The sequence below is a fragment of the Lichenostomus cassidix genome, chromosome 3, assembly GCF_008360975.1.
Source record: "Lichenostomus cassidix isolate B80296 chromosome 3, HeHo_3.0, whole genome shotgun sequence".
Classification (NCBI taxonomy): Eukaryota; Metazoa; Chordata; class Aves; order Passeriformes; family Meliphagidae; genus Lichenostomus; species Lichenostomus cassidix.
This window is the reverse complement of record NC_139483.1, coordinates 32,648,801-32,670,593: the sequence shown is the minus strand read 5'-3', so window position 1 is coordinate 32,670,593 and position 21,793 is coordinate 32,648,801. Positions and strand designations below refer to the sequence as shown.

The 21,793-nt window shown below is 43.6% G+C and overlaps 1 protein-coding gene across 4 annotated transcripts in view; it reads left to right on the top strand.

Annotated features, from left to right (window-relative positions):
* The first annotated feature begins 5,221 nt into the window (after positions 1–5,221).
* The window catches only part of LOC146439413 (protein ELYS-like), a 41,831-nt gene continuing 25,259 nt past the window's right edge, over positions 5,222–21,793 (top strand). The window contains exons 1-7 of one of the 4 annotated variants that reach the window (XM_085055189.1): positions 5,222–5,373; positions 10,362–10,488; positions 11,677–11,930; positions 15,544–15,724; positions 16,509–16,716; positions 17,555–17,671; positions 18,373–18,457. In XM_085055189.1, coding sequence (XP_084911315.1) covers positions 10,368–10,488; positions 11,677–11,930; positions 15,544–15,724; positions 16,509–16,716; positions 17,555–17,671; positions 18,373–18,457 — 966 coding nt within the window. In that variant the 5' untranslated portion in view covers positions 5,222–5,373; positions 10,362–10,367. Of the gene's footprint in view, positions 5,457–5,484; positions 5,702–6,621; positions 6,672–10,361; positions 10,489–11,676; positions 11,931–15,543; positions 15,725–16,508; positions 16,717–17,554; positions 17,672–18,372; positions 18,458–21,793 lie in introns of those variants that run through there. The other 3 variants (XM_085055191.1, XM_085055190.1, XM_085055192.1) reach the window with 3 other exon arrangements.

Below are 21,793 nucleotides of genomic sequence, written 5' to 3'. Positions count from 1 at the left end.
TAATGGCTGAGAATACTTATAAATTACTTAAGAGTAAAAAATGTATAGAACTAATTGCTAGTATCTCATTACTAGGCATTCTCAGTTCAGAAAATTAAATTAAAATTAGACTTTTAAACCTTACAAAAATCTCAGCTGAAACAATTCACAGTGAAACCTCTTAAAAAGCTCAAACACCTGTCTGTTGTGTCAGCCTTTTTAAAATTTGGCTTTAAAGACACCACATTCACATTTTCCAACTAGATTCCTTCTGTGTAATTACTGAAAGGCAGTATTTAATCCTTGTTTTTAAATTTGTACCCTTGTAATTAAATATTTGGATAAGTATAACCACATCGCTGAGCATCCTGTCTCTCTAAACAATCCTGTACTTGAAAATAATTATTACCCCACTGCAGCATTTTATTCTTTGTTTCATCTTTACATCCCTGATACATGCTGACAGTATGAACTTCATTTTAACACAGGGCTTTCATCTGAGGATTTGCTTACTTTTGGCACAGCTTAGTGAAAATGTCAGACCATGAGTGCCAAGAAGTGCTTGTAGAGTATGCTACTGTATGCTCTTCACAATGATTTGGAAAATGTATTATCAAGCACGCAACACTGTCCATTTTAACTTTTTGAGGCAGAATCACAGATACTCAAACGCAACACAAAGGCAAAAGTGGATGCCACCTGGATACACTGAGCAGCACCACACCGCAGTGCCAGGGAGGCACAAAGCAGCAAAGTGCTCGTGAATCTCACCCCTAATTAGATATCGACTTATCGACCTGGAAGGAAGGTTGTGCTGCCCAGGATGTCACCTCCAGCTCCCTGTAATTCAAAAGCTGCTTTGGGGTTCTTCTCCCAGCTTTACCAGAGCAGAGGATCTGACTCTGTGGGGAAGGCTGCAGTGCTGTAGCCTTTTCCTGCACCCAGCACTGTGTTCCAGGCTTCCCTCCCTGCAGGGAGGGCTATTGCCGGGGTCGGGAGCATCAGCACCCGGGGCCCAGGCTCCTGCAGCTGTAGAGCAGCTGAATTGGTGCCTGAGTCTTGGGAGCCCCATTTCAGAGCTGCTGTGCTGCTGCAGCTGTGACTCCACTGGTTCCCTACCCCGCCTTGCAATTAGACTTGGCAATCATTAACTTAGCTGAGTAAGAACATTAGCTTTCTAATACAGCTTGTCCGTCAGGTTTTTAACAATCTTAACTGCATGAAACCTGACGACATCTGGTACACCAAGCAGCCTAATTTTTCTAGCCCAGCTGAACATTTTCAATTTGCATACACTTTGCATACAATTTCAGCTGCAGTATCTTCCCTCTTCACTGCATTTTCCTTTCCTGCTTCTTTTTCTATTTGCATGGGATCTCACTGCTTTCTTCCTGTGTTTTGACTTTGTAATCCCCTCATCTCAAATCCACTTCCACTTATCTCTCTCCCAGTGTTTGCTGGTGCCACAGGCACAGAGCTCTCTCCTCTGGTTTTGTCATCCTGCTCCTTTTTTTGCTGTTGGTTCCACTTTCTCTCATCTCCTAATTGCCTCACTCTCATTTTACATCTTTAATTGCTCACCCTTCTCTGGCTCTTTATCATTTTAATAAATGCATCTACTAACACTATTATGTTTACAAAGCATCAGCTGCTCCATCATCACCTCCTCAGCTGGACAGGGGAGAGAAAATATAATAAAAGCTTGTGAGTCAAGAGAAGGACGAGGAGAGATCACTCACCAGTGATTGTCATGGGCAAAACAGACTCCATTCGGGGAAAAGGAATTTAATTTCCTTAATAAAATTACATCTGAGTAAGACAATGAGAAATAAAAGCTAAATATTAAAACATCTTCCCCCCACCCTTCCCATCTTCCTGGGTTCAACTTCACTCCTGACTTTCTCTACCTCCTCCCCTTCCTGCTGCACAGAGGGATGGGGAATAGGGGTTGTGGCCAGCCCATCACACATTGTCCCTGCTGCTCCTTCCTCCTCAAGGGAAGGACACTTCACTTTCCCCTGCTCCAGTGTGGAGTCCCTCCCAGAAGAGACAGCCCTCCACAAGCTTCTCCAATGAATCCTTCCCATGGGGTACAGTGCTTCATGAACTGCTCCAGCATGGGTTCCTTTCCAAGGGGTGCAGTCCTTCAGGAACAGGCTGCTCCAGTGTGGGTTCCCTGCAGGATCACAAGTCCTGCCAGCAAACCTGCTCCAGCATGGGTTCCTCTCTCCATGGGGTCCACAGGTCCTGCCAGGACCTACTGCAGTGTGGGCTTCCCACAGGGTCACAGCCTGCTCTCAGGCATCCTCCTGCCTCCGTGTGGACCTCAGGGGGCTGCCAGGGCAGAGCTGCCTCATCATGGTCTTCACCAAGGGCTGCAGAGGAATCTCTGCTCCAGTGCCTCAAGCACCTCCTCCCCCTCCTTCTGCACTGATCTTGGTGTCTGCCAAGTCGTTCCTCTCACATATTCTCACTCCTCTCTCTGGCTGGAACTGTGCTGGTTTTTTTACCTTCTTAAATCTGTTATCCCATAGGAGCTACCACCATTGCTGATGAACCTGGCCTTAGCAGGCAGCAGGTCTGTCTTGGAGCTTCCAGGCATTGGCTCTGTCAGACACAGGGGAAGCTTCTGGCAGCTTCTCACAGAAGCCACCCTTGAGGCTCCTCCACTACCAAAACCTGGCCACACAAACCCAGTACAAACACGCACCTCAATTCTCTTTGCTTTGTAAGCTCAGTGAAAGACTGGACTCCTCCTCATGAACTCCTTCTCCCTCGCCTGGCCTCTGCCCCCACATTCAGTCAGTGCTACTTTTGTGGGAGCCTTGAATTGACCTCCTTTGAGGCAGCTCCAGCTCTCCCCTACATCTCCATTCACCTGTCAGGCCCTTGCCACAAGACAGGTTTGCACTTCTCTCCCTGAGATGTTATTCTCTCTGTCCTTCGAAGCTCTACCCTCCCCTTTCCCTTCCCTTGCTCGACCACCATGCCTTTTGGAGGTTCCTCTTTATCTCATTTCCCAGACTCAGGAGCATGGGTGGTATAAAGTTCTGTCCTTGTCCTGTTTCTCTTCTATGCCTTATCTCCACCTCCTTAACACAAACACAAATTCACCTGATGAGCAGCTTAAAGATCCAGTGCTCTATTTAGATGAATCTCTAAAAGAGAGATCAACCTAACCAAAAGAGTACAGCATAGATGTCTCTACCTACAGTGCCATCTAGGCTCCCATTACAGCTAATATGATAGAAGGTATCTAAATCCAGCCAGGTGAATGGCACTCAGGAAAAAGCTGTTTCCTTTCCCTGCCTAAAAGGGGAGTCCAGCTGAATGGACTGATGGCTGCACCGCAGACACTTAAAACTGGGCAAGATGAGTCATAGACTTTCTTTCCAAGCACATCCTTGCTCACCTCCCTGATGCCTGCTCAGATAAGCCTTGCTGTCAGTTGAAGCTCAAGCTCGGCTAGACCAGCCCACTTCATCCTGCTGCTCCTTGGCTTGCTGCATATGCTGTTGCATATGCAACGTTCACATATGCCTACAACAGGGGGGACACCTTTGGTCCAGCCAGGCAGTCCCTGTGTCCTTATTCAGACCATAATCAAACCTTGCATTGTCCTACAAATAATTCCTGATATGAACACATTTCCTTCTGTCTCCATGCATGGAGCTAAGGCTCTCATCCATGCTGAATTGCCACTTTGATTGTGCTTACTGATGAAACACTTGTCCTTCCCTTAAGAAATGCATACTTGTCCTGCACATAATCACTCTAAATGTCTTTGCAAAGGATATGTGTCTAGCTGGTCCTCCAGTGCTGCCATGCCTATCTGGAGTTTCTCCCTTAGCGCCCTACTCTCTGTCACATCAGATGAGAGCTGCTTGTCCTCACTTTCAAGACCTTCCCTAGTGCACCCTAGATCTGTCTGTCTCACCACAGCCTCTCACACGTGACAGAGTCAGCTTTGCCACCACCCATCAGCTGGTGACCAGGGTTAGGCTTCCTCCTTGGCAGGCAGATACTGTCTCACCGAAACCCTGTCACTTGTGCACAGCCTCCCCCGCAGGTCAGCAGCCAGGCTGGCCATGCAATCTTCTTGTGTGGCATGGTGTGTTCCTTGTCCATGACCTGTGCTCTTATACTGTACAAATTAATAGATCTAAAATGGCAACAGCAGCCCCCAAGCCACAATAAAGATTTGCATAATAATATAAAGAATGGCCGATTCAACATGAAGAGGCATAACTTTTAGAGATAATGTATGCTGGGAGAAATTAAATGTCTTTGTCATGCCTTTGGTGATGCTGACGCTTCTTAGAAGCTTTGCAAATTTCATAGAATCATAGAATGGCTTGGGTTGGAAGAGACTTTAAAGATCATCGAGCTCCAACACCCCTGCCATGGGCAGGGATGACTTCCACTAGACGAATTTGTTTATTAATACCTGAAAATGTTTTGTTAAAGTGAAAGAGCGTTTTGACCACACTACAATATATGCACTGAAAAGAGTAGCATTAGACTTGCACTTTTGACTTAATACTTACCTTAATTTTACATCAGCTTTGTTGGATTTTTACATATACTTTCTTTTTAAAAATAAGAGGAAAACAGCAGCTAATGGGTGACCTAATGACTGGCCTTCCAGTATCTGAAAGGAACCTACAAGAAAGACAGACAGGAACTTTTTACTAGAGCATGTAGTAACAGAAGGAGGGGGAGTGGATTCAAATTAAAGAGTGTGGGTTTGGATTAGATGACAGGAGGAAGCTCTTTACAGTGAGGGTGGTAAGGCACTGGCACAGGTTGCCCAGAGAAGTTCTGGATTCGCCATCCCTGGCAGTGTTCACGGCCAGGCTGAATGGGGCTTTGAGCAACCTGGTCCAGTGGAAGCTGTCCCTGCCCATAGCAGGGGGATGGAACTAGATTAACTTTAAGGTCTCCTCCAACCCAAACCATTCTATGAAATCCGCATAGCCTGGCGGGAAGGGGGAGAAGCGGGTAAGCGGCTCCTGCGCCGAGATGCACACAGGTAGGCAGAGCCAACCTTCTCTGTGCCGCGGTGTTTCCCTAGGCGGGGCGGGGGAGCAGAGCTGTCCCCACGAGGCGCGGGGCGGGCACCGGCGGGAACGGGCTCTGCCGGGCGCCGCTTCTGCCGGCCCAAAAACTACAGCTCCCGGCGTGCCCCGCGAGAGCAGCAGCCAGCGGGGCGGAGCGGAAGCGGCGGGCGCGCGGCACGCCGGGATCCGTAGTCCGGAGAGGGCCGCCGCCACCGCCCCGGGCCGAGCCCCGCGCATTTGAAAATTCCCGCGGAGGCTCGCGGCCGGTCTCGCGAGAACTCCACCGCTCCCCCCCGTCCCGTCCCGCCCCCCGCGCGGCGGGTGAGCGAGCGAGGTGGGTGCGCGGGCGCGCGGGGCCCGGCCGGGCCGTGCCGTTGTCGCTGCTGCGGGAGGGACATGCCGCCGGCACCGGCACCGGCACGTACCGGGACTGCGGGCTCGGCCGGGCTGGGCTGGGGGCAGCGGCGCGGACGGCAGGAAGCGGCGGAGGTGGCGGCCGCGGCGGCGACCCCCGCCCGCCCGTCTGCCTTCGTTCTTCCCTTTCTTCCTTCCCCCCCGTACCAGCGGATACCGGGCGCTCCCGAGCCGCACAGGCCGGCACCGCCGCTGGCGCAGCGCGGGCCCGCGGGGGCCTCGGGCGGGCCCGGCCGCCCGTCCCTTATGTAAGTGACCCCCGGGCTGCGGCGCCGTGTCCGCCACACGTGCCCCGGCCCCCGGCGGCGGGGGAGGCCCGGGCGGCGCGGCCTGGGCAGCGCACATGGGAGGCTCCGCGGCCGGGAGGCTCCGGCAGGCTGGGGGGCGTGGGAGATGCGGCGGCTGCCGCCGGGAGCTCTCCTCCTGCCCGGCCACCCGCGCACGCCCTCTGTTCGCGCTCCCTCGGTCGTGTTTGTGGAGGGTTTTTCTTTACTTTCTTCTAATTCCGCCTCCCCATCCCCCGCCGGGCTTCGGGGCTGTATTCCATGAGGAGGCGGGAAATGCGCTGTGTGCGTAGAGCAGCGATTGCGGGACGAGGGTTGGGTGTAGTGGGGAGGCCACAGCTTCACAGGAGCCCGGTGCCATTTGTGGGGGTCTGTGGGGCTTTGCGTGAAGCAAAACATCGCGAAGCAAAGTTGCTGCTGGCTTAACAAAAAGTGCTCGGTATCTTCCGTAATAAACTGTGTGTCCAGCTCTGGAGCTTCTGCCAATGGAATGCTTGTGTCAGTCTTTGAGGTCTAATGATTGCTTCCTGATCGTGTCTGGGAAAATCGGAGGAAGTTGAGGGACTTGATTGTGTGGGGATGGCTGCACCCGTTTGGGGTACGGGGCTGAGCGTGGCCGTGCAGGTGCCTTTGCAGGGCCCATTGGTTTGGGTGGTTGTGTCAGCCTTGGCTGGCAGCTGTCCCCATGCGTTTGGGCACACAGCGCTGTGTCCTGGGGAGGACAGCTCCTCATTCACGTGCTGCCTCGGCTCTCCTTCCTGCATTGATTTGCCTAGGGTTGGCTTTTGCAAGCATGATCAAGCTTCTATTAATTTTTTTGTCTTCTGCCTAGTGAGGTGTTGGATATAGCTTTGGAGAAGCAGTGGTGACCGGCCTTTTATTGGTGTGACACTGTTTTTACTGGTGTGGTGGAGAGAATAGAATCCTTAAATTGGTAGGAGAGAGTCACCAAACACCAGGGCCTGTGGCAGGGGTTGCCAGTGTTTCTGCAGTTGATCTTGTCAGGTTGCTGGTTGTAAAGGCCTATTGAATAATCATATGTTCCAAATCCATCTGGATGCAGCTTTGGGCAGTCACCTCTAGGTAATGGATTGAGCAGGGGGTTTGGAAGAGGTGTCTACTCATGATTTTGGCAAGTCTTTCTCTTAGATGTGATTCTGGAATTTGTGCTGGGAGATGCAAGTGGTGTGATGGCCTATCAGTGTGTTATTCTGGAAGTGTCTTCCAAAACAGAGTAGTAGAACAAAGGAGCAAATACATAGATGAGAGGTGGCAGACAGGTCTCTTTGGATGTCAGTGAAGTCAACATGTCCTGTGAAATGTCTTCATCTGTAACTGACCATATTTTTAGCTTTTCCTTCAATGAACACATAGCGTTGTTGGCCTTTTAAACTGATTTTCGTGTAATACCATCAGTGATAACCGACATCTCAGAACTCTGACTTGGCTGTATGTAATCCTTCTTGAACATGCGGTTTCTCTTTCTCGCTCTTTATTTTCCTTCCTCCCTCTCCTTTCCTCCTGAGCTTTGTAATCCCAAAATCTATGACATTCCTACCTTTGGAAATAGTTCATGGTGTTTGGAAGGTGTAAGCACCTAGACTGAAGAAGAACGGTCATTTTGGCAACTTGTGCACAGACAGCATTGCTATAGGATACAGCTAGGAGGTTGGGTTCTGCTTTGTTCCTAAAAATGGAGTAAGCAGGTGACATTTTACCCTAATCTGATTTCTAACAGGCAGAAAAGAAATGTCATTGTAGTTATTGTTTTCGAAGAGAGCAGAAATGCAGTTGTTGTTGGATAGATCTCTTAAAGGAGAGGCTTCATGCCTTTAATCTAGATCTGTCTCACTATTTCCCCCGTTTTGATTTCTTGGTAACTCTTGGTTTAACTTAGCAAAATGATGCAAGTAAAACATCCTGATAGACATTATTGTTCATAATTTGTTATGAAGTTTATCAACCTTGTTCCATATGGCCAAGCCAGATTCCTGAAAAAAAAAATTAAAAAAATTAAAAATTATCATTGCCTTACTGGAGGAAACCTGAGCATGCCTGATGCTCTGCTATTTTCATTTTTCACAAGAATGGTTCATATGTTGGAGTGCTACTCATTTGATAGTTCTTACTTGATAGTTCCTTAAGTTTGTGGATTGACAAACACTTTTTTTTTATTGTGGGCAAGAGTACACTTTCTGGGATGGTGAGCAGTTTGTTTTCTACACTCAAATCTCCCCAGTAGAGGGTGTTTATAGTTGATTTCCAGTTTGGCCACACAAGGTTCTGTGCTCTTGGCAAAGCAGGTAGGCAGTGACCCAGGCAGGGTCACTCAGGGTGACTCATGGAGAGCATGCAGCTGAGAAGTTCCCTTGCATGCTGTTACCTGCACTGCTGGAAGATACTTGTTCACTCTTTTCTTGAAACTGGCTTGCTATTATTGTGGTATATTGTATTAATAATCATATATTTACCAAACAGATGTCTCCATGCTTACTTACAAAAAGAGATTTTTTTATTCATTACCATAATTTTGGAATTTTGTGCTCTTTTCTAAAATTCCTTAATATATGTTGTCAGAATCAGTGCTTTGTCAGACTGGAGACATGGGCTGACGGGGACCTTATGCAGTTTAGGAAGGGGAAGTGCAAAGTCCTGCACTGGGGGAGGAATGACCCCAGGCATCAGTTCATGCTGGGGCCTGCCCAGCTGGAGAGCAGCTAGCCAGAAAAGGCCCTGGGAGTCCTGGTGGACACCCACTTGACCAAAAGCCAGCACTGTGCCCCTGCAGCAAAGAAGGCTGATGGTGTCCTGCGTGGCCTGCATGAGGAGGAACCTTTGCCAGCAGGTGAAGGGAGCTGATCCTTCCTCTAGTGCAGCACTGGTGAGGCCTCAGCTGGAATGCTGTGTTCAGGTCCAGGCTCGCTAGACTCTCTTGAGAGGTGAAGGTACTGGAGAGAGTGCAGCCAAGGGCCACAGAGATTGGAGGGTTAGAGGAGATTGGAGCACCTCTTCTCTGAGGAAAGGCTGGGAGACTGGGACTGTTCAGCATGGAGATGGGAATGCTCAGGGGTTCTCATCAATGCCCATAAATACCTGAAGGGAGGGTGTAAAGCAGATGGAGCCAGGAGCATTCCAGTGGTGTCCAGTGACAGGAACACAGGCGCACAGTGAAACATTTCAAAGATGCTATTCACCAACCAGATGTGTCTGAATTAGCATTTGGTAGTTATTCTTAAAATATATCTACTAAATTGCAATTAAACTAAGCAAGAAAGCTGGTCAAATTGTGAGGCCTTTTACCCTTGGTGCCCCTGGATACAGTGCAGAAGTTGTCACTTGGAATTAATGGCAAGAACCGAAAAGGAAACCCAGCAAAACTACTGCAAATAAGTTGTCCCACTTGGAACTTGTTCTGTTCTAGTAGTGAGTGCTGGCAGAGTAGTAGGGCTGGCTGGCTGCAGCAGTGTCCTGCAGTACTGGCTTTGCCATCAGCAATATTTTTGTGAAAATGTTGACCTGTGCTTAGTGCAGGACCCTGACTTACCCTTCTGTGCTTCATTTTGTCCTGCTGGCAGCACACACACGGGAACACCACCCAGCATTAGTCACCTGTGTATAATATCTTGAGATCTTGTGAAGAGAGCACTACTGTTTGAACAAGACAATTGAATTTGTCTTGTCTTTCATAGGCCTTTCCTATAGGCCAGATGGCTTGCAAAACATAGATACTACAAGTAATTTGTGTTTCCATGTGTATGGATTATCTCATATTTAGCCACCTATTTAATCCTGTAAATCAGTTCAGCTCTTTAATTTTTCCACCAAAAAAAAAAAAAAAGTCTTGACATACTGAAATATGAACTCTGGTGGAGCACCTGTATGGGTGTGAAGCTGTCTGAGAGGCCTAGAAATTTTTTGGCTAGTACTATAGAGATGTGATAAGGAAAGGCAATAGGAGGGAAGGGACTGGAGTAGGGAATAAGAGGATTTCAGTAGAGAAAAAAAAGAGTTTTGAAGTGCTGTGTTATATTTACCTGTTAAGTGTATGGAAAAGTACTTCTAATTGATGAGCTATGAAAATCAGAATTGCTTGAAATTATCAGCAATGTGCTTTCTGGAAGAATTTGATAATGAATTTAGTCAAGAACTTTGTATTCCTGAATGTCAAAAATACACATGCAAAAAGTACAAAAGACATGGCTGATGTGTGACATGTATGAGGAGTCAATTGACAACAAATAATAAAGTATTAAATCAAGGGAAATGGCAGAAAGTTACACCTCTTACTGAGAAGCTTTTTAAAATACGATTTTTCTGAGATCACATCTTGCTAACTTGTGTGAGTAGACTTGAACTGGATGTGTTGTTCTCCTTCCTGTTACTTATCTTGTTCATCCCTCTGTGTCACTTTTTGTTGATCTCGTAGGCATCAGAAAGCACAAAATTCTTCTATTGCTGTGCTGTGAGATGAAAAACTGTCCCAAGTGCCATTTCTTTTAAGTGAAAAAAGCGACAGATGATGTATAGGAGATTTGTCACTGCATACTGATGAAGCTTGGGTCAGTCTCAAAGATATTTATGGCTGACATGAGTCTTTCTTTTTCCCTGTTTTCTTTATATGCAGTGAAGAATGCGAGACCTAACGGCTCAGGTAACGAGCAGTCTGCTGCAGTTTCCAGAGGTGACTGTTGAGGCACTTGGGGAAGATGAGATCACCTTAGATTCTGTGCTGTGCGGGAAGTTTTCTGGAGGTGAGCATTTTCCTTTAAGTTTGTTTGTGGGATAACGTTGTTACTACCTGAAGCACAGGATCATAGCATCAGGTTGGTTTGGTTAAATAAAATGCATCAGGTTCTGACAGTGCTAACAGGGTATTTTAACAATTAGAAATGCTAAGCATTGAAATTACAACAGCCTACTTCAATCTTGTGGTATTGAAATAATTCAGCTGACGATGCTGAGCCCCCCTGAGTTTTGAATGAAATAGAAGGCAGTTTTCAAAGAAGAAGTAGTGTTGTTTTGGGACAAATTTCTTTCTGGCAGCTCAAGCTCTGCATCCATCTTACCATCCCGTGCAGAAATAGTTACAGAGGCACAATATACTCCTATTTCTTCTCTAGTCTAAATAAAAAATGGAAAGAAGAGGACAGTTCTGTTAAGTGCTGCCTATGTATTTCCAAGGTGTTTAATAGGATGCAGATGAGGACCCTGTGAGAGTTGCTGAAAGCAGCTAAGCAGATTAGGTAGTTGACTTTCTAGGTGATCTGAAAGTAGAGCTGGATGTCTGTCTGGATGTCTGGGCTTCTGTTAAGACCAGGTAGAATCTTTTCTACCTGACTGTAAACGCAGTAATGGGGCTAATCCTTCATTTGAGCTTAAAGGCCCTCAGTGAAAGACCTTTAAGTGTTAAATTCTTCAGTGAAACAGCACTTGTTAAATTCTTTCTGGAATCAGCATGTGTAAAAGTTGAAATTTATGCATGCAGTGCCCATTTTAAGACAATTTCCTGTCCAAATCCCTGCCCAGAGTAGTCATGTGTCAAGCACAATTATTGAAGTGGAAGTGAATTGGTTGAGATGGGCTGTATTTGAAGGATGCTCTGAGACTTGTATTCCTGTGCATATTTAGGTGTTTTCTAGCAAAAGCCAGCCAAGTGTGGTGTACAGACTAGAGATCAGTCTATTGTAATCTTTATCCCAAGCAGTCAATGTTCTTGGGTGCAGCAATGACAAGTAGAGATGGAAAATGTTGAAGTTATTAATTTTAAGATGTATTGGTTGAGGATTGCGATGGGTGATTTTTAAATAATTGTGCAGAAGTAGGTAGGTTGGTCTTGCTGTCTTTGGTGTATTCAGGGGGAAAGGTGCAGTGCCAGTGAGTTTGCTGTGGTTTCAGTGTTGTGGTGGGGATTTGTTTAGTGTGTTTCTCTTCTGTTGCAGGCAGAAGTGGCCTGGCGTGGCTGGCGTGTGGCCCTCAGCTGGAGGTGGTGAACTCAGTGACAGGAGAGCGGCTCTCAGCGTATCGCTTCAGCGGGGTCAATGAGCAGCCTCCCACCGTTCGCGTGGTGAAGGAGTTCTCCTGGCAGAAGAGGACTGGACTCCTGGTTGGCTTGGAGGAAGCAGAGGGAAGTGTTCTGTGTCTGTACGACCTTGGGATCTCAAGAGTGGTTAAAGCAGTTGTTCTTCCAGGAAGGGTATGTGTCTTTCAGCTGGAAAAATAAAACTTATATGTTGTTTGGTGCTGCATAACCCTGTTTCAGGAAAAGCTCTTGTGTGTCTCTTTGTAGTACTTATCCTTTTTATATTGTATTAACATATTGTCAATTTAGAGTATCCAGTCAAGAGGCCCTTGATGTAAAATCTTGGACTTAGCCAGTACCATTTTCATTTGAGTTTACTGATAGTAAAAAAAATATTGTTGAGCACATAGTGACTTAATTCTCCACTTTTACAAAAAAAAACTATTGAAAACTTCTTTTTTTCGGTCAAAGCAAAAAAGAAAACTCTGCTCTGTAATATACCTTTTCTAAATGGCTAATTTCTGTCAGAAATACTGTCCTTAAAGCATCTCAGACTCCCATCATTGTGCTGTTAATGACTTTGACATATTCCCATGAATCTCAGACTAGGAAGCAAGTGACTTGGGAACAGAACAGATTTTTTCAATATCTTAGGATGGGAAAAAAGAGCTTTTAGTGAGTTATCTGTCAGATTGTTGACAGATTTGCTTTCAGTCTGCAGTCCTTGAGTCTCTGCTTGTTGATTATAGTTTTTGAGTAGATGGTATACACTGTTGTAATATTCCTAATTTTTTCTGCCTTATGTAACCCTCAAACTGAAATGTAGTGTCCCTGTGTCTCATTATCTTAATGGAAACAAGTATCAGATTAAGTTATCATAACATTAATATTCACTGTGTTTTTATAGTCTTAGAATCTGCAACAAATCAATACTTACTTATTACTCGGCTTTCCCTAACATTATTTGGTTTGACTTGCTGGAGTAGAGGTGGAAGTGTGGTTTCTAGTAGTAAGTATTTGTGTTGTGGTAAATTCTAAAGATAGAAGTTAGGTTGGTATTTCAGTGTGTTGGTTTGCTATCTGCTTGAGTTTTAAATGGAAGGCAGGCTGTGTGCTAGCATAAATATATAACCAATAAGTAAATTTTATGTTCTGATGAGTGATGTTGGTGTGTTAGGTGTTTTCTAAGTAAGCTAGGAAAGGGAAAGGCTAAGAAGTAAGGATTATGTTGCTTATCGAATCCGTATCTACAGAAGTGTTTTGAAATTGGAGCCAGTCCTAACAATTAGATGTATTAGAGAGTTGTTCTATACCACAAAAACTAGTGGAAGAGCAAAGATGATGATGCCCTGCAGGAAAAAAATTGACTGTTACGTGATGAAGGGTAAGAATTTTGAAATAAAGCCAAAGCTGCTCTGAAAGTTTTGCTCTTATGCCCTGAAAGCTTTTGATTTACAAGTACGTTTGGTCTGTTGCTTTCATTTTGCTTCCTATGCATTAGTTAAATCAGCATAGTCAGGACACAGGTAGTGGTAATTGGACTGTTAACTTTCAGGCTGTGAGTGGGAGTAAGGGTAAACAAAAACAAGTAGATAAAACTTGCACTTGACGGCTCTCCATATGTTTTGAATTCTTTCAGAAACTCATATTTGCATATTATGTAATGTATTATTTGGGGGGGATATTGATCGGCCTGAATGTTTCTCTGATTTTCAGATTGATTATTTTTAAAGGTAAAATACGGATCTTTCCTTAACATCACTTTCTGCAGTTTTGTCATTACTCTTAAACCTTTAATGAGCACTATGTTTTCAGGACTGTTTTCTCGATTGGTATAACTTCTGAGGACAGCTAAATTGTACAGTTTAATACTAACTTAGAGAAACTTTGCTCCAAGGTATCATGTTGTTAGTGTATTAATACAGGGTGTTGTGATTGTGTGACTGACTGCCTTTTAGTGTAACAGTGGATGTTCATTCATTGAGAGAATAAAGAAGTGAAGTAAAAAACCAAAATTCAGAAGCTTAGAAAGAATTTTGGCATAATATCTTTGCATGTGTGTGTGAGTGTCACTCGTTGCCCTCTGAATAAATATATATGAAATGCAGTAGAAAACTGAACATATTGATGAGTATGATTTGAATTTGATTCTGAATTAAAACATGAATTACATTGAATTGGTGTATAACAGTTGCATATTTCAGAACTGCTGCATGGTATTTCCCCAAATTTTCCTGGTTTGTATGAGGCAGAAGGGCAGCATTCAGATTCAGTGAGCTGAGAAAAGTTTTCTTTGTTCTTTCCCAGGATGAGTTGGCAGTGCACTAGGAGAATAGGAAAAAGCAGTGCATAGCACAGTGGAAAAATATGTCATTTCAGGAGCTTCTGCATGGAAAATTGAAGTAACCAGGAAACATTTTTGGAAGACTCTATGCAAAACTAGAAAAGATTCATTTGAAGCCAGTTGTACAATGAAAAAAATACCTTGAAAAGACGTTAGAAGCAGCACTTGAACTTGGGCTAATTGTGCAGCAAGATGTGTTCTGTATTTGCTCATCACAGTCACCAGGACTTGGAGCACAAGAATCCAAGTAATCAAAATACTTTTGCTAGTTCTTTGAGCAGCAGAGAAGATTGCAAATCTAATTTGAATGATGAGAATTCTGAAAGAAAATTGAGTTTTCTAAATGACTATAGATACTTCTAAGATTGGAGTTCTTGTGACCAAGGTGAATTGTGTAGCAGATTGCCAGGCAGTGCTTGATATGGGAGAGGAGAAATCAGGGTGCTTAAGGGTTTGTATATTTTTCCCTATTTCTGGGGGTAAAAACACAACATGAAAGGACTATTTGTGATGCTCACTTCTTTACTTTGTTTTCAGGCAAACCTTTGTTGTTGCTGTAAAGCTGCCTGTTTTCATGGTGCTGCATTTTGTAAGAGTCCAAAAGATAGCCTCTGTTCTTCTGTTATCCAGCTGTAGTGCAGGAGCCTTGGTGTGCTTGTGTCTCTGCTAGAGCAGTCAGTGCTGTCCTGGGTGTGCTGTGGGTGCTGAAGGGTCTGTGTGCACCTTGTCCTGGGGAGGTGGAGACTGCTTGGCATGTCAGGGAGCAGAGAGAGCTGCTGCCTCAGGCTGAGCAAGTCCACGTTTGGTCTATTGCTGTTGGTTTGGCTGCCTGTTACAGTTTTCCTTTCCATCTGTAACAGTGCTGGTGTGCATTTAAAACTTTTGTTGGGTATTATCAGTCAAAGTGAGGACCAGTGTAGATTTTACTTAGCCAGCATTTCCCTCCAAACATTTCTGAGAATGTTTAATTCCCATGGAAATGGTGTGTCCACTGTGCCCCTTGATCACTGCTTCATTTGCCTTGCATCCTGATTTATCCTATTAAATGGTTGGTAAAGAAGGCCTGGACTGTATCACAGTGGTGATGGGCTTTGAGCCGTGGGAGAACTAGATTTAGCTTTGTCTTTCTTACTTCAGTCCCTTAGATATGATGAAGCTTCTAGCATGTAATTGATTTTATGTGTCTTCTTAGACTGAATTATTTCTAAGTAGGAGATGAAAATTGGTAAGATGTAAAGACAGAATGCACCATTAAAGTGGGAAGAGCTTTCTTTCTATTAATTTTCTTTTTGCTTGATATAATTAGGAGCAGTGCTTTGTTTAAAGGTCTTATGAACCTGTATTTACTTTCTTGTTTCTGATGTGCTAATGCTGACTTCTCTTTGGAGTGATTGCTGTTTGACAAGCTCAGCAGTATCGCTATTAAGCTGCAGTTTCCTGCAGGTCACTGCCATCGAACCCATCAGCAATGACGGCGGAGCCAGCGTGAGCACCCGGCACCTGCATCAGAGTCTGCGCTGGCTCTTTGGAGTGGCAGCAGTGGCTACAGATGTTGGTCATGTCCTTCTGGTTGACCTTTGTTTGGATGATTTAGCTTGCAGTCAGAATGAAGTAGAAGCATCGGGTAAGCTGCAGTTTTTAAACCTGAACTTACAAGTAAGAAAATTAATGTCTTGTAAAGAAGCAACAGATATCCTGCTCTGAAAACACCAGGGTGCCTGACATTTCTGACTGCTGTTTATAGGTGGCAGTTTGACATTGTGTAGTCCTGAGCTGATCAAAAAATGGGAGTAGCTTAATATTCCTCCTGATGTTAAGAAAGCCTCTTGCTGCCCACATCCCTTTGTCACTTAGATTCTTGCCATTGGGATGTAGGAATTTTGCCATCTGAGTCAGTGCAGCTGCCTGATGGGAAATTGTGTCAGAGGGACCGTATTTCTTGGGAGTGTTCTCCTGTTTTGATCAATGGACTAGGGGTAAATTTTACGCTTGCATTTTAAAATAAATTTGGCTTATGAGAAATCCTGCATTTGTGTGAATGAATGCTGTAGTTTGTTTATTCAGATTGCGTACAATATTTTGGCTATTGCAAGAGTGGCTTCAGGAGTTTGTCTCTTCAAATAGGTTCATTGTGAGGTCCAAACTCCTGATTTATAGGGTCCAAGAAAAGTTTGTCTACTAAATTTACTGTTGTACCCAGGTTTGAAATAGGGGTGAGAATACCTGTCCCATTGGAGAGTCCTTTTGTTCTCTGAGTAGGTGTGGAAACAGAAATTGTAAAAAAAGGTGTTGCAGAAATTGGTGTTTTGCCTGGCATAGTGGATTTAGATTATACACGTGCTCACATCAGTTTAAAATGCCACTGAAATGGCATGATACATTCATTTCTTGCCTGCTTTTATGTGTAGATCTAGAAGTTGTCATTAGGATTCCTGCTGAAGTCCCACAAAGAAGAGAAGCTGTGACCAGAGAAGGGAGGCATCTCTGTTTTCAGTTGCGAAGTCCTTCAGGAACAGCAGTATCAACCCTGTGCTACATAAGCAGAAGCAACCAGCTTGTTGTGGGTTTTTCTGATGGCTACCTGTCACTATGGCATATGAAATCTTTGAAGAGGGAGTAAGTAGTCCTTTCCATTTGGTCACACTTGGAGGTGCAGTGGTCTCAATTTTTTATTTCAGGAAATCCAACAGTAAGGATGTGATGATAGAACTGATTCTTATAAGTCAGTTTATTCTCTCCAGTAGTATTCAGTGAAACCAGGCAATATGTATGTTTCCATGAAACAGATTTTAGAAATTATTTTTCAGAACCAATTACTGCAATTAGAGCATCCACTGAAAGGCTGCAGTATGTGAATAATGTGGTTTTGGTGATGGTGTTCTTTTAAGTGTCCACGATGAAACTAGTGAGACATGATAATTCAGTAGCTGATCTGTGCCTGAAAACATACCCTTTCCTGCATTTCAGCCTTGATTGAAATTGATGGTTTGTTTACTCCTTCAGAGGCAAGGATGCATGTGAATGAGAGTTTGTTTGGAAGACTTGGAGATCAGATTGCTTGTAAATTTATAAGCAATAGTAAAATGTAGAGGTGATTTTAAATCTGCCTTTTGAAATATTTAACCACATTCAGATAGGGGTTTACTTAAGGAAATCTACAGCATCTCACCAGAAACTACATATGCATTAGGGGTGTGTAAATAGGCAGTGGATGCATATTTTGGTGTCAAGATTGTGAACTTAAAACTAAAGTTGATCAGTTGGGAAGACAGATACTTAAGAAGTAGTGGCTTGCCAGTCTCCAGTTGTTTGAGATGGCAGTGTGACCTCCTGTACTTTGAGGATAAACAAGCAAGGTGCTTTTTTCCCAGAAGATGCTTGTACCCTTCTGCAAACAGCTCGGGCCAGCAGACTCCTCTTTTTTCTTTATTCTTTTTTTCTTTTAAACCTGTAGGCACCACTCTCAACTTGAAGGAGGAAGGATTCCTGTCTATGCCGTTACTTTTCAAGAGCCTGAGAATGATCCTCGCAATTGTTGCTACTTGTGGGCTGTTCAGTCTACACAGCAAAGGTGAATAAAATCTTGCCATAAGTCACTGATATGTTCTTTAATATTTCTTCACATTCAGTTGATATCTGTGTATTTGTTTTGTTTGTTTAACTTTACAGGAGATTCAGGCATGAGCAGTGTTTAGCTTACAGTGCAGTTTTTTCAGGATTTTACAGTTGTAGAGAGGAATCTACCTTGTGAAAGAAGGCAAAGGAACAGTGGCTGTATTTTTGTGCATGCAGTCTTAAATGATTTCCCTTGTTTCTTGATGAGTGCTTCAAGATTGGATTGGTATTCCCACCATGATACTCAATACCATTGAGAGTGGTTTAGGCTGCGGATGCAGAACAGTAAACATCATCAGCAAGCTACTTAGTCAGCCCAGCTGTTTGTAGAGTGGCAGTCTTCTAAGTTTGACTTTAAAGTGCTTTTCATGGAGAACACTTTATTGTTGTGAGCTATTTCCAGCAATTCAGCAACTTTTTTCTCTATACTGCGTATTAAAGCTTTCCATTGGTAAAGTTAGCATTTGCCCCTGAAGCTGTTAGTGTCAAAATTTCCTCCTTTATGTTTGAGTGGCTAAATGTGACCAATTATCATGTTTTGGGAAATGGTGTTTTTAGCGAGAGCATGCTCTTAAGTAAGTTTGAGCCTAGATCTAATAAAATGATAATGAGTATTGTAAAGCAGCTTTGTAATCAAATCTCCTCATTTTTTTTCAGTGAAGGCGATGTTGTGAGTTTACATTTGTTGCAGTTAGCATTTGGTGACAGGAAACGCCTGGCATCAGGACAAGTCATGTATGAGGTAAGACAGGCCTGTATGTGAGAAGATGAAAATAGTAATTTTGTCTAAGTGAGTATGAGTTAATCTCACCATGTTAATATTTACCATGGAAGGATCAGTGAGACTAAAGAAAAGTCTTTTGATGAGTCTTCTTAGGCATTTTTTTGTCCACACCTGCCAAAACAAGCCATAAATTCATAGAGTGGTTTTGATTGAAAGACCTTAAATGTCATCTAATTCCAGCCCCCCACCATGGGTGTGGATGTCACCCACTAGATGAGTTCGCTCATCCACCCTGGTCTTGAACATTTCCAGGAATGGGACGTCTACAGTATCTCTGGGCAGCCGCATCTCCAGAGCCTCACCATCCTCACAGTAAAAAATTTCTTGCTAACATCTGGCTAAATCTCTCCTATTTTAGTTGAAAACCCCTTCTCCTTTGTCCTGTCACTGTCTGCCCTAGTGAAATACTGTCTCTCACTTTTTTGTAAGCTCCCTTTACGTGCTGAAAAGCTGCACTGAGGCTCCCAGGGTGAGGTTGGACTTCTGGGCTGTGTGTGCATATTGCTTCTTGTCTACCAGAACACCCAAGTCCTACTTGGCAGGGCTGCTCTCAATCACTTCTCCCAGTCTGTAGTCATGTCTGGCATTGCCCTGTTCCAGCTTCAGCACCTTGCACTTGGGCTTGCTGACCTTCATGTCATGAGATTCCTGTGGGCCCAGGCTTTTCCAGGTCCCTCAGGATGACATCCTAGCCTTCTGTTTTGTCAACTGCACCTTTCAGCCTTGTGTCACCTACAAACTTGGTTAAGGTGCATTTGATCTCACTGTTTGTGTCATTGATGAGGACATTGAAGAGCACTGGTCCCCACACAGACTTCTGAGGAACACCACTCAACGTTGGCCTATGCCTGCAGATAGAGCCGTTTCCCACAACCCTGTGGCTTGGTCTAGCCAGCCAATTCCCTACCCACTGAATAGTCCACCCAGCAAATCTGTCTCTTCAATTTAGAGATGGTGATGTCACATGGGATTGTGTCAAAGACCTTGCAGAAGTCCAGGTAGATGATGTTGGTCAGTCTTCCCTTGTCAGCTGTTGCAGTCGCTCCATCATAGATGATGACCGGATGGGTCAGACACAATCTGCACTTACTGAAGACATGCAATTTTTTACTACAGTGTTTTGTGTTCCAACTAGATTAATCTGCAAACAGCCCCTATACATTTTGTTCCTGAAGAGGAAATGGCTGTTACAAATGAAATTACTCCTCATTTAATCATCTCATGAATGGCATGTAGGAAGAGAAGACAGGGCTTTGAATAGCTTTGTGTAACTAAACTGTAGATTTAAGGAAGCTTCTGTCTGTCTCCCTTTGTTAAAATATGGTCATATATATGTCTTTAAACATTTCTGATCTCTGTTTTATAATATTGTTTTTCTTTTAAGCTTTTAAAATACTGTTTTTCTTTTAAGCTCTGTCAGCCTGACTTCAAATACACCTACAAAAATACCTACAATGTCTCTTCAGTGTTGATTCTGAAACTCAGTAGCTGTAAAGATGACTCTTTTTTACTTTTCGTCTGGGTTATCTCTGAAATCTCCTCTTAAAACAAAAACATTTACAGCAAAAGATGTAAATGTAACATATGGTGGTATGATTTGATCAGAAGAGTCTCCATAAATTTTTAGAACGGGTTCCAGAGATGCTGTATTATAGAATAGATAAAATCCAGAAGAGGTATCATTATATCTCAGATATCTAACAGAGCTGGGAGGCATGTGTATAAAGTTAAATTCTATTCACTATACTCAAAACTCTTGCAAGATCTTTTTGATGGGAAAGTAGTCTTAATTCAGAGCAAGTCTTCCCTCCTATTTGATATTTGCTCTTGTACTCAACAGTACAAAACGAAATGGAAGTAATCCTTGGACTGTGGTTCAAAGACTTTTTTTAGGGACTTTGAGATGTGATTTTTTTGAATGTTTAATTTTTTTTATTTTTTCTTTTTATCTATGGGAAAGCTCCTTTCTCATTTGGAAGTGTTGCTTTTGAACAGATAAAGGTTAGATCATGGTGACAAAGTAGAAATATCTTCAAGTGGTTCAACATGTCTAAATATGCATGTTGTGTCTTCATGTGCAGCTTTTTAAAGACAAAAATATATACTGCTCTAGAGGAACAGTACCCTATTTGTTTGGGGGGGGGTTGTGTGTTTTGTTTTTGGTTTTTTTTTTTTTTTTAAGGGCTTTCATTGCAGTTCACTCTTGTATCTCTTGTAGTCCTCTAAGCACTTTGGCAGGTTGATAGGAGAAAGTTTCTTTAATCTTCGCAAGATTCGCTTTTGAATTTGTTTTGTTTTATCGTCTTTTAAAAGGTGTTATTAGCTAGTCTTAGCAGTGACAAAGGCAATGCCTTTTACTCTGTGCTGCATTGGGAAAAAGGCAATTGTCTCTATTTCTGTCATGGCTATTACTTTTTTCCATCTGAACAATTAATGTTAAAATTTGGGACCTTTAACTGTTTGGCAGTTATTTGTCTTGGTTGTCTTACTTTTTTGAACAAGATGTGCCAAATGTCAGTTTATACCTCAGAGGGTTGAAATGTTTCATCAGCCTTTAAAAATGGATCTACTAGAAATTCCAGTTGACATTCTTTAAAAAAAAAAAAAAGCACACAAAGTGATTAAAAAGTGTTACTGTGTTTGTGACCTGGGAAACCTATGTAGTTAAAGTAAGATTTGGAACCCTCTACAGACTATGCAACCAGTAGTATATTCACAGGCTTCTAAGTGGTGTCAGGCACCATTCCCTGGATTTGAGATCTTTTGCTCCCCTGCTGTTACTGCTTCCCTGTGATGAGTGTGTTGAAAGATTGCAACAGGAACCAATCTTAGAAGGCTGTTAAAGAGAGCTGAACATCTGTACCCTCTGAGGAGGAAAGGCAGGTTCTTCAACTGGGTTCCAGATAAGGCACTTACTTACACGTGTAGTTTCATGCTGAGATCTGATAGCATTTACTGCCAAACCTCCCCCCCCCCAAAAAAAGAAATTCTTAATCCCTCCCCAAAGGATGCATCAGGACAGGATCTGTGCTCTTCAGTGGTCTCTTAAGTCTCAGAATACTTCCTTGTGGTTACATATTGGTCAACATGACATGGTGGCTCTCTGCCTACATGACTGGATTAAGCTTCCTGTTCGTCTTCAGTGACATAAATTTTAAAGAGTTGTTCCCATTTGCCACGCCAAGCTTGAGTAAACAAGGAGAAATTAATCTACTGTTGCTCATTGTTTACTGAGTAGAGGTCACAGGAGCTTAAAACACTTGTCTACTTATATCAGTTCTTTACGTCCCAGGA